Source organism: Myxine glutinosa, chromosome 13 (assembly GCF_964187855.1).
Source record: "Myxine glutinosa chromosome 13, kmMyxGlut1.1, whole genome shotgun sequence".
Taxonomy (NCBI): Eukaryota; Metazoa; Chordata; class Myxini; order Myxiniformes; family Myxinidae; genus Myxine; species Myxine glutinosa.
This window is the reverse complement of record NC_136273.1, coordinates 48,068,273-48,086,344: the sequence shown is the minus strand read 5'-3', so window position 1 is coordinate 48,086,344 and position 18,072 is coordinate 48,068,273. Positions and strand designations below refer to the sequence as shown.

Genomic DNA, 18,072 nt, shown 5'->3' with positions numbered 1-18,072 from the left:
TGGAGTGGTGAAGATGGTTTTATTATGTGGTGCACTGATTGCTCAATTGCCGTGGGTGTGATGCTCTGGTGTACAGTGATGCACCTTCTATAATTTGCTTCACCTGCACCAAAATCTCTGGGATCTGGATTTATTATGCAGTTTATGAATCAACATAAAATAGAGCATTTCGCTGTTTGTTTTTTTGCTTGCGAGGGTAATCTGCTTGATGAGCTCACCCACCTGTGCTTTCAATAATAATAATAATAATGCATTTATTTTATATAGCGCTTTTCAGGAAGCCCAAAGACGCTTTGACAGAGTGCAAAACATAATGCATAGCAAAACATAAAAACAAAAACAATCAATGTGGTGGTGGTTTGCATGCGGCCTGTGGTTGCTTGCCTGCATCATTTTCTGGGGGTGCTGCTGTGCCACCGATGCAGTGCCCCCTATTACCAGTAAGCTGGTGCTCATTTTGCTGACCTCGGAAGGATGACAGGCTGAGTCAACCCAACTGGAGTTATTTCAACGGCACGACAGAGGTTCAAACTTGGGATCCAAAGATCTCAAGCCAGCCACCATAACCGTTAAACCAACACAAGGCTTCTGTGCTTTCAATGATAACTGTGGTGTTTCAGTGTCTTCAAGGTGCCTGCAAGCTTCTTCACACATTTTCACGACAACAGAGATTTCAAGCGGCAAGCATTCTGCGCTTCAGCACGCAGCACGTGACCTTAAGGCTAGTGTGGGCGCTGAGGAACATACCACAGGTTAGTTTGCTTCGGATACGACTGTACTCTGCATGGTCATCGCAATTCTCGAGCCCAAATGTTCCCTCCCGGTGGTACATATGGAATTTTATACTTAGAATGTTTGCATACTTTTACTACAGCCATTGTTGCTGTGCTTATGATGAAAATAGATGATAGTGAAGGAGCTGGGGCTCCCACGTCGATCGGAAGAATGGACGCGACAAAAAGCTGGAATTCATCCGAGTTGCTTTAATCAAACCAAACACTCAGGCACTCTGAAAAGCCCGTTTATCGGGCAGCAATATATATATACAAATTATCCCGGAGCGTTTGCCCAGGAAAGCCGAGAGGGGGCGTGGCCCAGCGTCCTGGCTGCGGCCTGGCAAGTTGAGGGCGAGCCTGCCCGGGCATGCCTGGACGAGCCCGGCATGGTGATCGCTCCGCGTCCTTGATAGGTGCAAGGCGATTGTGAAAACCCAGCAGTAGCCGCTACACACGTCCCCCCAGAATCGACTTGCACCGGCAGGGTCAATTTGAGGGGGGTCCTGATGACCCGGCCGAAGCGACCCCTGGCGGGTCGTGGGAGGGGGTCCGGTGTGGTGGTGGGCGGTCGAGTGGGGGGCACCGTGGACGGGGGGCGGCCTCGCCGCGGCGGAAGGGCCACCCGTGGTGGGTGGTCGACGTCCACGTGCGCCGGCTTGAGGCGGTCCACCGCAATCCGGTCCGACCTGCCGCCGATGTCGATGACGAACGACTTGTCGTCCCGTCGCAGCACCCGGAAGGGCCCGTCGTACGGCGGCCGGAGTGGCCCCCGATGTGCGTCGTGACGCACAAAAACATACTCCGCTGTGCGAAGTGCTGGGGGGACGTAGGACTGGGGGTCACCGTGGTGGGATGTTGGCACGGGGGCAAACCGTCGGGCGGCCTCCTGGAGGTCCGAGCGCTGGTGAGCTGCGGACCAGGGACTGGTAGCGTCGGGCACGAATTCGCCCGGGACGCGTAGCGCCTGGCCATAGACAAGCTCGGCGGTGGATGCTTGGAGGTCCTCCTTGGGGGCCGTGCGGAGGCCCAAAAGGACCCACGGCAGCCGGTCGGCCCAACCGCCGTCTTGAAGGCCGGCCATGAGCGCGGCCTTCATGGAGCGGTGGAATCGCTCGCACAACCCGTTTGCTTGGGGGTGGTAGGCCGTAGTACGGTGGAGCTTGACCCCCAGGTTGCGGGCGACCGCGCCCCACAGCTCGGAGGTGAACTGTGGTCCGCGGTCTGACGAGATGTCCGCCGGTGCGCCGAAGCGGGCGACCCAGGTGGCGATGAAAGCCTGCGCCACGTCGGCGGTGGTGGTGGAGACGAGGGGAACGGCCTCCGGCCACCTGGTGGTCCTGTCCACCATGGTGAGCAGGTGTGTGAACCCCCGTGACGGGGGGAGGGGGCCCACCAGGTCCACGTTGACGTGGTCGAAACGTCGTTCGGGCACGGTGAAAGGTGCCAGCGGGGCCTGGGTGTGTCGGTGGACCTTGGCCCGTTGGCAGGCCGTGCAAGTGCTGGTCCAATTGCGGACGTCCCGACGAAGGCCATGCCAGACGAATCGCGCCGACACCAGCTTCTGGGAAGCTTTCCGGCCCGGGTGGGAAAGGCCGTGGAGGGAGGCGAAGATGCGGCGTTGCCAGGTGACGGGCACGATGGGGCGAGGCTGGCCTTGGGAGACGTCGCAGAGCAGGACAGTGTCCGCGAAGGGGATGTCGGCCAGGCGGAGGCCCGTGTCCGCCGCCCGGAGGGCTTGCACCGTGGTGTCGAGGGCCCGCTTTGAGCTTTGGAAGGCCGCATCCATTGCTGCGGACCAGGCGATGTCGTGCTTGGCCGGCTTGCCCCGGAGGGCTTCGTAGAGTGGCCGCATGAGTTGAGCAGCGCGGGGCACGAAGCGGTGATAAAAATTCACCATTCCCAGGAATTCCTGCAGGGCCTTTATGGTGCGGGGACGCGGGAACGTGGTGATGGCCTCGACCTTGGTTGGCAGCGGCACGGCCCCGTTCTTGGTGATGTGGCTTGCCCAAAAAATCAACGGCCGTCGTGCCGAAGTGGCATTTGGCCGGGTTGACGATGAGGCCGTGCTCGCTGAGGCGCCCGAACAGTGTTCGGAGGTGGAGGAGGTGCTCGGCCCGGGACGTGCTGGCGACGAGGATGTCGTCCAGGTAAACGAAAAGGAACGGCAGGTCACGCAGCACGCCGTCCATCAAGCGCTGGAACGCCCGAGCCGCGTTCTTGAGACCAAACGGCATCCGCAAGAATTCGAATAAGCCGAACGGCGTGATGACTGCCGTTTTAGGGACGTCGGCCGCCCTGACAGGTACCTGGTGATATCCCCGTATGAGATCAATTTTCGAAAAAATGACCCGTCCCGCCAGACGGGCGGAGAAGTCTTGGATATGCGGGATCGGGTACCTGTCAGGGGTGGTAGCGTCATTGAGATGGCGGTAGTCGCCACACGGGCGCCATCCACCCCCCGGCTTTGGCACGATGTGCAGTGGCGAGGCCCACGCGCTATCGGAGCGCCGCACGATGCCGAGGTGCTCCAACGCGTCGAATTCGGCCTTCGCCACGGCGAGCTTGGCTGGGTCGAGGCGGCGGGCCCTGGCGTAGACCGGCGGGCCCGTGGTTGGTATGTGGTGCTCGATCCCATGCCGTACTGCGACGGCCGAAAACGTCGGCCGCGTGAGGGCCGGGAACTCCTTGAGCAGGCGAGCAAACTCGTTCGCCGCCGGGATGGCGCATGCCAGCTCGGTCGGCGCGGAGCTGCTCAATGTGCATACCAGGGAGCTGAAGGTTTCGGCGTTGATTACACGACGCCGTTGGACGTCCACCAGCAGTCCGTGTGCGCAGAGGAAGTCGGCGCCTAGCAGAGCCATGGGCACGTTTGCGGTTACGAACGTCCAAGCAAAGCGTTGGCCGCCGAAGCAGAGGGTGACGTTGCGCGGGCCGAAGGTGCGGATGGTCGATCCGTTGGCCGCAACCAAGGAGGGGCCGCAAACCGCGGATTGCCTGTCCTGGTCAGAAGCGGGTATGACGCTCAGTTGGGCACCGGTGTCGCACAGGAAGCGCCGTCCGGACGCTTTATCCGTGATGAACAGTAAGTTGCCCGTGTGGCCGGCGCTCATGGCTGGTAATGAACGCCGGCCCGGCCGTTTCCCGGCCTGCCGAAGGTGCACGGGGGCCGGCATGTCCGGGCCTTCTGTCCGAACCTGGCATGATAGTAACACCACGCTTGGTCAGGTGGAGGCCCCGGTCGTCGTGCTGGAGGTGGTCGGCTCGGTGTAGCGGCCGCCAATTGCGTCGGCAGTTCGGTCGTCGACCGTGCCGGGTGCTCGGGCGCCATGGGTGTTGCGTCGGACGGCGGTGGGTCCCATGTCGCCGCTGCGATGCGCTGTCCTGCGGCGGAGATCTTGTCGGCTTCTCCGGCAAGGGCCCGGGGATCTGTGATCGTCGTGCTTGCCAGGGCGAGGCGTACCGGGTTAGGCAGCTGACGGAGGAACAGCTCCCGGAACAGGAATGCCGGAGAGTGCTCGCCGAGCAGTGAAAGCATGTAGTCCATTCGCTCGGAAGGGCGCGTGTCGCCGAGCTCGGGCAGGTCGAGCAGGCGCCGTGCGCGTTCCGCCGATGGGAGGGCGAAAGCGTCGAGGAGAAGCTTCTTAATTGCGCCATATTTGTCAGCGGCTGGCGGGCTCTCGAGGAGGCTCAGGGCGCGGGCCGCGGTGGCCGAACCGAGCGCTGCTACCACATGGTGGAAGCGGGTGTCGTCGGCCGTGATGCCTCGCAGGGCGAACAGGGAATCCGCCTGTGCGAACCAAACCGCCGCGTGAGCCTCCCAGAAGGTAGGCAGTTTAAGGGCGACTGCCGTGTCCATGTCGGTAGGTCACCAATGAAGGAGCTGGGGCTCCCACGTCGATCGGAAGAATGGACGCGACAAAAAGCTGGAATTCATCCGAGTTGCTTTAATCAAACCAAACACTCAGGCACTCTGAAAAGCCCGTTTATCGGGCAGCAATATATATACAAATTATCCCGGAGCGTTTGCCCAGGAAAGGCGAGAGGGGGCGTGGCCCAGCGTCCTGGCTGCGGCCTGGCAAGTTGAGGGCGAGCCTGCCCGGGCATGCCCGGGCGTCCCGACTGAGGCCTGGCAAGTTGAGCGCGGGCCTGCCCGGGCGTCCTGGACGAGCCCGGCATGGTGATCGCTCCGCGTCCTTGATAGGTGCAAGGCGATTGTGAAAACCCAGCGGTAGCCGCTACAATAGAATCGTTATTACTTTATATTGTCCAGGAGATTATATTTGACAAAAAAAGCAAACAAACATGTCAAGGTTAAAGAAGAATCCCAGTTTATTACACACTGAATGGGCAGGAAATGTTACCAACTGATACTTTTTCTGGCTCAACGTAGCCGCTTGAGCCATTCCTCTGGAACAGGAAGATTGGACATGGGGATTTTGAAATGTTTGACATCAGTGAATGTGGAGTTGATGAGTGATTGCCAGAGTTCTTGAAAATCCTCATTCAAAGCTATCTCGCTGCATTGAATGAAGAGTTTGCATCCTATTGCCCTGATCTTTCCGAATTGAATGCAAAACCAGTTCATGACTTACTTTGATTTGATGACCTGATGGAGCTACCTGATCCTGTCCAGAAGTCTCTCATTCATCTCCAGAATGATTCTAGAGCCAGGGATATCTTTGAAGAGATTTGTTCCCTGATGGTGCTTCCATCAACATGGTTGTGTGAGAACGGATTCTCATCCCTCTTCGTGATGAAATCTAAATTTTAAGACTTGAACTCGAAGATGAACGGAAACGAGTCCTCGTTTTGATAATCTGATTGATAATAAACTGGCCCAGTGTTCACATGAAGATGAAAATTCGTGCTTAGAGCAACAGATGCATTTCTGAAATAGGAATTCTGACTTAGAAACTCCTTTTCGAGTGATCTGCAGTTCTAAGAGTTTTTTTAAATTGTTGTCGTGTTTGCTGCAAAACTATATGAGAATAAAAATGTGTTTGTAATCACGATCTCGCTTATTATTTCATCAAGTTCTGAGATTATATATTTTTATCAAAAAAAATTCACTTTTTAAAAATCTTGGTTGGTACACGATCAATGCCACTGAGAAAAGTGGTGCACATATTACTAAAGGTTGAAAACCCCTGCTTTTGCCCCTCTTGTCGCACTGGGGTGTGGCATGCTGTGGCTGCGTGGCCTACCCTGGGTGGCCTGCCCCTTCGGTTTCCGCTCTAACTGCTGATATGTCAATTATTGCTGAGGGTTCATTCGCTATTGCTAACAGACTTTCCACCTGTCTGTGTGTATTTCGCCCTGTGTGTGCAGTTAGGTACGGCTGTTAGAGAGGGAAACTGTTGTTTTGGTTGCATTGACACTTGGCTACTGTACAAACTGACAAATGGTGAGCAGCAAACTTGCTTTCATCCTTCCTTTCCTTCTCATATTATTTTGCACATTCTCATCTCGTTTTTGACTAGTGTCCACCGTTTGCATTTTCTGCTGACCCTGTATTATTATTTGTCATAGCCTAAAGTTTGGAACACGAGGATCATAAAATGTAAAGCTGGGTCGTGTATTAGCAATGCTTTGAGCAACTTTTCATAACAAACATTATTTATATGGTTCCTTTAACCTTACCAATGTAAAACATGCGGCTTGCCCTGGGGTGCTGTATCATATCACTCGCCCTATGTTATCGCTCACCCTAGGTTATCTTGGGTTATTGCTTGCCCTGGGTTATCTTGGGTTAACGCTTGCTCTGGATTATCTGGGCTATTGTTCCCCCTGGGTTATCATTCCCACTGAATTATCTGAGCTATTATTCCCACTGGGTTATCTAGGCTATCGTTACCCCCCCCCCTCCCCACCCCCCAGGTTATCTGGGCTGGACCCTGCCTGAATGAAATGTCTTAGATGGCACTCATTAAACCTGCCATGCTGTGGAATTATCCATGTTTCGTTTACTTGCAGGATCGTCGGCTGGTTATAGGATTTCAGTGATCTCTACCGATCCCGAGTCCGCTACAATACATATCGTAATCTGACATGGGCATGCCGTTACACTCGTATTACATTTTAGGTAATCTCATCTCTATCTCGAACAGATGAACTTGTAAAATGGGTTGTGATGTCCAGATTTCCATCCGTCCATCCGGTCGTTTAACATTTTGCTCTTTTTGCTATTCCTCCCGGCCGATTGTTCTGAAACTTGCGAAATTAATACAAGACAGTAGCCCGCACAATTGTCAGGCTTCTGTATATTGTCGTGTGAATCCCTCCGGTTAACACCAGGGACCGCGGATGGACCAAACGGATTTACTGGAGGCGACGCCCAAACACAGATTTTGTTTTGACTCGCGGGAAGAGGAAGATATGGCAAAAGCGCTTACCTGTAGCGCGCCGACTGCAGCTCCGATCCTGTAGGGGAATTAACTCAAAACGGGAATCCGGGGTAAAATGTACAAAAACAATGATTTATTAAATGGAACCCGATACAGTGAAACGCGACGATGAATAAATAGTCCTAAATTGGGATCCCACACACCAGACTCAACAACAGGACACAGGAATGAATGAAAGGAAAATAAAGCGTACGGCGTGTGTGAAATGTGGGGCGTCCTAACTGTCCGTCGTCTTGTAGTGTGTCGTCCAACGTGGCTCCGTTCGGCCCTGCTCGTGCGCCACCAGGCCTCAACGACCCGCTCGCCCTGGCCTCATCTGTTCAGCGGCACGACTCGCTCCAAGCTCCAAATCGATCGCACACGAGGTCCCACCCGCTCACAGCACCAAAAGCACTGAGAGCACCGAGCACCGCTCTAAGCACCACGAAGATGGTGAACCAACGACCACCAGGGACCTCCCAAGACCAAGAAGGGAAGCGCAGACACAAGAGACCAGCGAGGAAAGAGTCCAAATGTCGTCCAGCGCTCCCTTTCATAACCTTCCTCGACTCTCCTCCAATGTTCTGTTTTGCTGGCGCCCTCTCATTGGCCGAGTGCTTCCCGCACCAGTATTGCTCGCCCTAATTGGCTGGAGGTTCGCGCCTTCCGCGCCAACCAATCACACGTTCCCTGTAGCGTGGTTATAGCTCGTGTCACTCGATGTTGCTAGGCCTGCCGGAGGTGTAGCTGGCGGCGGCCATCCGGCAGTGCCCCGATCTGGCTTCCTGCCTGTTTTCCAAAGTCGTTGTAAGGGAAGGGGATTTAATTACTGTGTGCACTAAATGGCCTATCTAAGTGTTTATATGTGTATGCATTGCCAGAAGGAACAAAGGAATGATTACCAGGTCTGACACACAAGGGGTGTTATCTTATTCCCCACACTATTTAACACCCGAACATCCTGGTATGTTCACAGGTATACTGTTATCCTGACAAACCGCCTAAAAACACAGAACTTATTACAGGGTAGATTCCCGATCGCGACATTCGAATACCTACCTATACAGAACTATCTGGCTCTAGATATTCCTCTACCCAAATTCATAACAAATTTATTTTTTTTCGGATTATGGGGGGCTCCAAAAGCACTGAAACTTTAGATCCCCACTTGTCCCTTATTTACCAACATGTTGCTCTGAACCCTGATACAGCCCTTCTACTTGATGGTCTGTCTTAGATTTTTCGATTTTGGAACAAAGACTCCTGAAGATCAAGATCTCCGAGGGGGTTTATCCAAATCGGCAGAGGTCTGAACTACAACCTCAAGATGATGGTCAGCCCTCTCAGGGCTATTTATTAATGTTTGTAGGCGTAATGGTTAGAGTGCCCGCTCTGAGTCTGGTTGGTCCGTGGTTCAAACCCCCGCCCACTCGTACCAAAGACTTTTAGAAATGGTACATGCTACTTCCTTGCTTGATGCTGAGAAATTAAAAGTATAGAGAATGGACAAACAACACTTGGAAGGCAATGGCAAACCACCCAGTGTAACCCTTGCCAAGAAACTTCTTTGGCAACACCAATGCTCTGTAAAGAGTACGGTATCCCAAATCTGAACATCAGATTACATTTCAATATTTTATTTTGTTGGGGTTGGCATTCCATTCGTTCTGAATCATATTTTTGGAATCTTGCATCTCGCTCACCTCCTGTTCTGTTGAATGGAGATGTTCTCCTTGTTCCTCTCTTTCCAGGCCAGGTGTATGCCACAGACTACTCGAACGCCAGTAGCACGGGTGTGTTTGACCCCTTCCAGGTGGGCTAACCTCTTCTTTTTTTTTTCTCCTTTTTTAAAAATCCCCTTTACTCTTCTATTTCTCCTTGTTGACTAAAGATGATACTTCTGACTTGTCATGGTTTTGTGGAGTTGGTGGCTCCATTTCGTTACTTAGCAGGGACTTCATCAGGCACAAATTTGCTTGAAGGCCTATCCTTGAAACAAATTAGTCTTGCAGATACTGGGGAGGATATTGGAATATATTTTACAAGAATCTGACATATGGATCTTTTGACTTTTGGCCCATCTTGCCTGTCACTGTCATAACCCCCTCACCCATAAATATCTAAAACACTGGAAGTCACCATTGACACATGACATTGTGTCTTAGTGACAGACATATAAGGGGAATAAAAACCAGTGAACTGGTACTCAATTTGCCGACCTCGGAAGGATGACAGGCTGAGTCAACCCCCCTGGCGTTAATTCAGCAATTGACCGGGATTCGAACCCAGGATCCTAGGATCCTAAGCCGGCACCCGAGCCGCTAGCCCAACAGACATATAAGGGGAATCTCATGTAATATTTGTTTGCAAGTGTGTATAAAAGAAAAGTTGGAGTAACTTTGTGTTTTGTTTGGAGAATGAAGAGCTCTTTACAATATATAGCACTGAGTTTGCATCATCATTTGAATGTATGTTGAACACATACCATGGTGTGTTTTTTTTTTTTTTTATGTATATATTGAGCAAATCTATCGATGTACAGGGTGTTACAGTCCTTATCTGTTTCAGTGAAATAACGGTTTTTATTGATTTGAGTCGACGTGATGCGGCACGAATTGACATTCGTGGTTCTTCCGTGATAGCATTTCGAACTGCATTTACAGCATGGTCTGAGACGCGTGGATGTCCAGATCTTGGTTCATCATTAACAGATCCCGTTCGTTTGAATTTATTCAACAGTTTGCATATTGTCTTGTCTGCAGGACCTGGCTTATGAAATTTTCTTTCAAATTTCTTTCCTTGAATACGCAATGTTACCACCCACCATCACACGTTCTTGCACATTCATCTTCATGGGGTTTGCAATAAAAACCAATACAACAATACCCATCATGCATTTTAAGGCCATTTTCCCTGCTAGAGCGGGGGTTAGCCTTGCGGTCCCCATGACAATCTTCTCCATCTTGCCCTATTTTCTGCATCTCTCCTTGTTAACCCCCTTGCCCGCATTTCTTCTTCCACCATCTTTAGCCAAGTCTTCTCGGTCTTCCCCGTCCTCTACTTCCTTCTACATTCATTTCCATCACTCTTCTCAACCAGTCACTTTCATCCTTCCTCAACACGTGACCAAACCATCTCAACCTGTTCCTCTTCACAGCATCAATCACAGGCTCTATTCCCATCATTTTTCGCAATTCATCATTTGTCTTCCTCTCTCTCAACGATACTCCGCACATCCATCGAACCATTTGCATTTCCACCCTTTCCAACCTTCGTTTGCTGCTCTACGTTCATTACCCATGTCTCGCTCCCATAAATCATAACACTTCTCACACATGCAGCATACCCCTTTCCCTTGAGCTTCAACGACACTCCCCTCCTCATCAGCACGCCACTCAGTTCCCGAAACTTCTTCCATGCACATCTCACTCGAGCAACCGTTGCCGAGTCTGATCCACCTTCTCCATTCAGCATGTCTCCGAGGTAGCAAAATGTTTTCACACCTTCCAGGTTCACGCCATCTCCAAGATCCAACTCAACATTTCCTCCATCTGCAGCTCCCTCTGTGCACACCTTACATTTGAATGTAGCTGCCACACTGGTTAATGACCCTCTCAGACCACTACATTTTTGATGAACCCATCAGCGCACATTGTACATTGAATGGAATTCACTCCGACACCCTTCCTGCACACAGCACAGGGCCACTTCCCAGTTCTTTCCACCTCACCACATGCTTTACCACTTGCCATCACCTTCGTCTTTCCGATATTCACCTTCAGACCTTTTGTCTCCATACATTCCTTCCACTTGTTCATCTTTTCCTTCAGTCCATCCATACTTTCCGCAATCAACACCAGATCGTCTGCATACAACAACTCCCACGTTAAACCCTCCTTTACGTTCTGAGCCAGCACCTCCATCACAGCTACAAATAGTAGTGGACTTAGTACCGACCCTTGATGCACTCCCACTTTCACCTCAAACTCACCACTGTTCCCATCCTTCGTCCTTACAGCTGTGCGCGCTCTTTTGTACATTGCCATCACTACTCTGATCAACCATTCCTCCACTCCTAACTTCCTCATTGCCCATGTAAATACTTCGCGTGGAACCCTATCGAATGCTTTCTCCAGATCAACAAACCCAAGAAACAACCTCTTCCTCTTCTCCATGTACTTCTCCTGCAACTGCCTCACAATAAAAAGCACGTCTGTCGTTCCTCTTCCTGGCATAAATCCAAACTGCATTTCGTCGATGTTCACTTTCTTCCTTATCCTCTCCAACACCCTTTCCAATACCTTCACTCCATGCTCAAATAACTTTATCGCTCGGTACGAGCCACACTCTAGAGGGTCACCTTTCCCCTTGTTTAGAGGGACGAGGGTACTCAGTTCCCAATCCACTGGAATGCGACCTTCTTTCACCACCAGATTACAGATCTCTGCCATTCTCTTCACACCCCAACTTCCTGCTGCCTTCAACATATCTCCCACAACTTCCGTCGGCCCTCCCGCTTTTCTACTCTTCATTGCTTTTATCGCTTCCTCAACTTCCTTCTCAGTTATCTTCTCTGCCGGTCCTAAAACTGGGTTACTCTCTATGTTGCCATCCCATTCATTCTCTGTATTCAACAGCATTTCCATATATCTTTTCCATCTTCCTTGAATTCCATCTGGGTCCACAACGATTTGTCCCACTTCATCCTTCAAGCAACTCACCTCTATCACATCACACTTCTCTTTCACGATCTGCTTTGCACTCCTGAATACTGCTCTCTGTCCCTCTTCCGAGTCCAAGCGTTCTCCGAACATTTTCCTACATGCCTCCTGCGCCTTTGCTACCTCTTTCTTTGCAGCCTTCTTGGCTGCCTTATAACTTTCATGCTCTGCTGTTTATGCTCCCGTACCCTTCGCCTTCTGCCACTCCTTGAACTTCGTCCTCTTCTCGTCAATCCTATTTCCAACTTCATCATCCCACCACCATGTTTCCGAGTGCCTCGGTGGTCCTTTTGTCCATCCACGTACCTCACCAACGGCTCCCAACAGACTAGCTTTCATTGACATCCAACCACTTTCAAGCTCAACCACATCATCCTCTACCCTACTCAGCCTCTCTTTTAATGCCTCCCTTACTGTCACCTCTTTCAACCTCCACACCTTCATTCTCGGTTGGTACTTCACCCGCCAAGCTCTCCTCGCACCATTCACCCTTATGTCGCAGACAACCAAGTGGTGCTGTGAAACAGCCTCCTCCCCCGGGATCACCTTTGTGTCCCGGAGGTGCCCCCTATCTCGCCTACGCACCTTCAGGTAGGCAACGGTTGTCGTTGACCCACCTGACGTGTATGTAACAAGCTTATTATCCTCTTTCTGGAACTGAGTATTACAAATCAACAAATCAGCTCCATCAGCAAACTCCAAAATCCTTTCACCTTCTCCATTTCTCACACCATATCCGTAACCCCCATGAACTCCCTCAAAACCATCCATACTCCTTCCCACATGTCCATTTAGGTCTCCTCCGACCACAACAACTTCCTCATCTTTCACGTTTTCCATCAGCTTCTCTATCGCACACCAGAACTTGTCCTTCTCTTCATCGCTCCGACCAACTTGCGGAGCATATCCCGAGATGACGTTCACCAAGAGCTTTCCAATCGTCATTTTCACCATCATCAACCTATCGCTCAATCTAGTCACACTCACCACACCATCTACAAACTCCGCAGAAAACAGGACACCAACACCATTCACGCCCTCCAGGCACCCTTGCCACACAAACTTGTATTTCTGTCCCTGCCTACCCTTCACCATTCTCACACCACTTCCCTGCCATCTCGTCTCTTGCACACAACATATGTCCACTCTTCTTCTGACCAATACTTCCACCACTTCTCCTGATCTCCTTGTCATTGTCCCTACATTCCATGTCCCAAACCTCAGAAACCGATCCCCACTTCGGGCTGTACCCTGCCCATATGTAGTTGTAATTGTCATGGTTCTCTTTTTGAGGCAATGTTTTTATGGCCGGATGCCCTTCCTGACACCAACCCTCTTAGTAGTCTCTTACGACACGCAGGGATACGGTGTACCTATTCTAATCCAGGGTACACACTGGGAAACGTTTAAAACATGGAAATTTTGGGGGGTTGGGGGGGCCATCATGGCTGCCGGGGCCCCGTCAGCACCACGCCACGGTGGCCCGGTCAGCACCACACCACGTCGGCCCGGTCAGCACCACACCACGTCGGCCCGGTCAGCACCACACCACACCACACCACGTCGGCCCGGTCAGCACCACACCACGTCGGCCCGGTCAGCACCACACCACGTCGGCCCGGTCAGCACCACACCACGTCGGCCCGGTCAGCACCACACCACGTCGGCCCGGTCAGCACCACACCACGTCGGCCCGGTCAGCACCACACCACGTCGGCCCGGTCAGCACCACACCACGTCGGCCCGGTCAGCACCACACCACGTCGGCCCGGTCAGCACCACACCACGTCGGCCCGGTCAGCACCACACCACGTCGGCCCGGTCAGCACCACACCACGTCGGCCCGGTCAGCACCACGCCACGGCGGCCCGGTCAGCACCACACCACGGCGGCCCGGTCAGCACCACACCCTTGGAAAGGACTTCGATGCTGTAGAGAGATCGAAGCAAGCCTCCTTGCTCGAGCGGACCGGAAGCGGAAGTCCATATATATAAGCACATATATATAATGTGCACATATATATAAGGATATAATATATTGAGGGCTTTCACTAAAAATACTCGCAAATAATAACGGTGGGGTAGCAGAAAAGGAGGTGGGGTTGAGAGGTTGGGGTATTAAATCAAGCCTCTCAAAATATCAGCACCACACACCACGTCGGCCCGGTCGGCCCAGAGCCTGGCGCGAAGTCCAAGGACATCAGCACGTCATCCGAAAACAGCTCCGGTTGGTGCGAACCACTCGGTCAATGGCGCGAACCAGGTCCCGACACGCCCTTGCTCGCTTGGCCCCGATGAAGGCCTCGCTGGGTGTTCTCCAAACAGGGGCAAAATCGCCAAGCCGCGCTGGATTTCGGCAGCGGAAGCCTTGCTGGCTCGGCCCCAATGAAGGCCTCGCTGGGTGTTCTGCAAACAGGGGCAGAATTGCCCAAGCCGCGCTGGATTTCGGCGGCGGAAAGCAGCCACGAAGCGACGATATTCGGTCGGGCTGTAATGCGAACACCACGGCGGCCTGGTAAAAACCAGTAAAAACCGTTATTTTACTGAAATAGATAGGGACTTTATAAACACCCTGTATGTGCTGCCTAATTTGAAACAAATTATGTTGAAACAAAAGCACTTTTTTCTGCATGTTAAAACAAAAGCACTGAGGTTTTTATTATTATTTATTACTCTGAGAAATCCTGTGTTCACATTTATTAGATGGCGTGGAGTGGCCTTTTGTGTTCCCTCTTCTCCATCCCTCCCGAAATCTTTCCTCCAATCAGAGACACCGGGTGAGTCAGCTTAAGCAGGTCGGGCAGCAATGTTTTTCTCAAACGCTCGTCTTTCGGCCCGATGTTCCTCGTACAGGACCTCCTGCATTCATTTATCATTCATTTAGCTTCCTGTGCTTTAACATTGCTCTGCAATTTCGAGAATTGTGCTGACCTTTTCACATTAAAGTTTTTTTTCACATATTCGTCGGCATTTTCACTTATGAATCACAAATTGCCGGGAACCTATCCCCCCTTTTCCCATTGAAACAATGCCCCCACATTCGCGGATTCAACATTTGTGGCGTTGTCTAGGAATGTATCCCCCTGCAGATAACGAGGTCCTACTTTATAGCATGATATCTCATAGTTGTGGACAGATTAAGACGAAACGTAGGTGATTTTTGTAGGTTACAAAGAGCAAGGCGATTCGATATTGGTTCAGGTCTGGATCCAGATCCAGCCTATCAGTGGATACAAAACATGAACTGTTCAGCCTGGCAGAGGTATGCGCTCCACGAGTGCAGCTCTAGTTTCACCTCTGGCTGCTTGTCCGTTTTTCTGTCTGTTAGCAGGATATCTCAAAAAGTTAATGATGGATTCAGACATAACTTAGTGGATAGCTTGGGTGTGTGGCAAGGTCAAATTGATTTGATTTGCGTGAAGATCTGGATCCGGATAACATAATTTTCAAAGTGATTCTTCTCCATTGAGAGACGGGGCCAAATGATATGTAGCACGATATTTCAAAAAGTTATGGATGGATTATGACAAAACTTGGTGGATAATTGGGTAGGTGACAAGAACAAGCTGATTAGATTTTTTTTTGGTTAAAGTCCGGATGCAGATCTGGCCTATCCGTGCGATACAACTCGTAAACTGTTCGACCTGGATGTATGCACTCAACGGAGTGCCATTCTGGTTCATTTCCTGCTTAGAATTTCCCCCTCGGTTTACCCGTCGGTTTCCGCTGGTTTGTCTGAATCATGTTTTATCTCGTAGGTGATGTCCTGCCATTTTTCCTATTCGATTATTTAGCTGCTGAACTCTCAATTTTAGTGATTTGATCTTGTCTGACTTTCCTGCAAAGATATCGCACCTTTTGATCTTGTGCAAACTACTTTTGGAGTGTTTAATGTTTTCTTGACTTCATGTTTCAAGTAAATGAGCATGGGAAACAATTGATGACGTTTATCACCACATGTAGGGGCATCATTTTGCCTTTGATTTTTATTAAATAGTAACATTACTGTAATTGTTAATTCCTTCTTTGATGCACTTACCCTTTCCCACCCAATTCTATTTCCCTTGCATCCTGGATTTTTATGGTAAGTAGAACATGCTTTTAAACAGACTTGATTACTTGTAATGCAGTGAGACCCGTGTTGAGTCAATTCCTGCTAAACGTCGGCCCGGTCGGCCCGGAAAGTCAATTCCTTTTGCACTTGATCCACCGTTTGCCCTTCACGTGACTCATGGTGGTCCCTCTCGGCTCTCCCCCCGTTGGTATTTTTGTGCACATAAGATTGTTCACGGTTCTGTTTAAATATTATTTAAATATGTATAACCTTTCCCCTTCAGTGTTTTACTCAGTGGTATTTTACAACACGCTGTTTTTCTTCCTATTTAAAAGGCTTTTCTCAATTTCCTCTCCAACTCATTCCACCTCAAAAAAAAGAAATTCAATATCTTATACGTCTCCCTCACTACATGGTCTAAATTCACATTCATTCCATCCCTCCTCCATCATTCTGAACCAGATTGCTAACTTGAAAATCACAACAAACCCAATTTGTTTTCAATGTTCGTCTTTCATTAATCATCCACTTTCTAAACTCCCCTCTTGCCCCTCCCATCCAAATCCCTCCCCTTGCACCTACACTCCTAAACTCCCCCCTTGCCCCGCCACTCCTGAACTCCCCCCTTGCCCTTCCACTCCTGAACTCCCCCCTTGCCCTTCCACTCCTGAACTCCCCCCTTGCCCTTCCCCTCCTAAACTCCCCCCTCACTCCTCCCCTTCAAAACTCCCCCCCAACCCCTCCCATTCAAATCAACCCCCATACCATTCCTCTCCAATTCTCCCTCCTCCCCCCTCCTCCTCAAAGCTGCCTCCTCCCCACTTCGTCTCCCTTCTATCTCATACCTCCACCCCCCCCAACCTTCTTCTTTCCTCTGCCCCCCCTCAAACAACCCCTCTCTGTGCCTCATCCCTTCACCTTCAAACCTTTCATCCTTCCCTTTCTTGGAACTCTTCTGCAATCGCTGACACACTAACAACTGCTCTCCCTACCTCCCCCTCTCATCCTTCATCTTACCCTACTCCTCCCCTCCTCTGTCCTGTACCCGATGCTCCCCCTCTCTCTTCATTAACGGTATGGACCTCAAACATCCGGGGCCTTCGCTCAAACCTGACTGATCTCTCCATACAGGTTGCTTCTGACAATCCAGACTTGATCTGCTTAACAGAGACTTTCCTCCTTCAAGATGTCTCTGATTCCTTAATATCTCTTCCTGGTTACTCCCTCCTCCGGTATGATAGACCTGAGCCTCGGCCTGGTGGTGGGGTGGCTATCTTTATCAAAAACTCTCTTCCTCACTCTCCTTGCACTGCCCTCTCTCCACCCCACCCCCAGGAGTACCTACGGCTATGGCTTCCTCTCCGCTCCCACCTTTCGTTCATATGTGTTCTGTACCGTCAAACAAACAGTGATGACTCCATTTACATCTTGCTGTCTGACAACATGGAACAACGTCTATCCACTCATCCCAACTCTCTCTTCCTCATCTGTGGTGACTTCAACGATAATCATGCCAGCTGGCTGGGTGTGGGTATCTCTCACACCAGCCATGGCATCTCGGCAAAGGACTTCTGCGACTCATTGGGACTGACACAATGTCAATTTCTCGACCCGTATCTCGGTCAACGGAGCATCTTCTCTTCTTGACTTTGTTATGACAAACTTCCCTGCAAATGTCTGCTGCTCTTCTGCTCCAATCGGTTGTTCTTCTTCTGATAATTTGCTTGTTAAAGTGGACATCTCTCTGGCCATTCTCAGAGAGCCTCCTAAGCGTCGACGAGTCTGGCATTTCACTCAGGCCGACTGGCGCGGTCTTCAAGCAGCCATAAATCATCTGGATTAGTCTCCCATCTCTGCCTCTGACACAAACTCTTCCTGGGAATTCTTCCAAAGTAAACTGCTCTCTCTCATGCACAGATTTATCCCATCTCGTCTTCAGTTGTCATACCCTTCCTCCCGTCCATGGTACACTGAATCTTGTGGTGAGGCAGTTGCCCTGAAACAACTTGCCTTTGCCTCTTGGAAGGCTAATCCAACTGAAGGAAATCTCAGTTCCTTCCACCAAGCTCGGAACAAGTGTGTGTCTACCCTCAGGAGTGCCAGGAAGCACTATCTCTCCTCACTCAAGAATGAACTCTC

General features: G+C 50.9%; 1 protein-coding gene across 2 annotated transcripts in view; it reads left to right on the top strand.

Moving 5' to 3' along the window:
- The window catches only part of GK5 (glycerol kinase 5), a 115,709-nt gene that overhangs the window by 36,247 nt on the left and 61,390 nt on the right, over positions 1-18,072 (top strand). For both annotated transcript variants that reach the window (XM_078767423.1, XM_068134349.2), the window contains exons 6-9: positions 621-752; positions 6,105-6,180; positions 8,911-8,972; positions 14,583-14,656. In XM_078767423.1, coding sequence (XP_078623549.1) covers positions 621-752; positions 6,105-6,180; positions 8,911-8,972; positions 14,583-14,656 — 344 coding nt within the window. The remainder of the gene's footprint in view (positions 1-620; positions 753-6,104; positions 6,181-8,910; positions 8,973-14,582; positions 14,657-18,072) is intronic.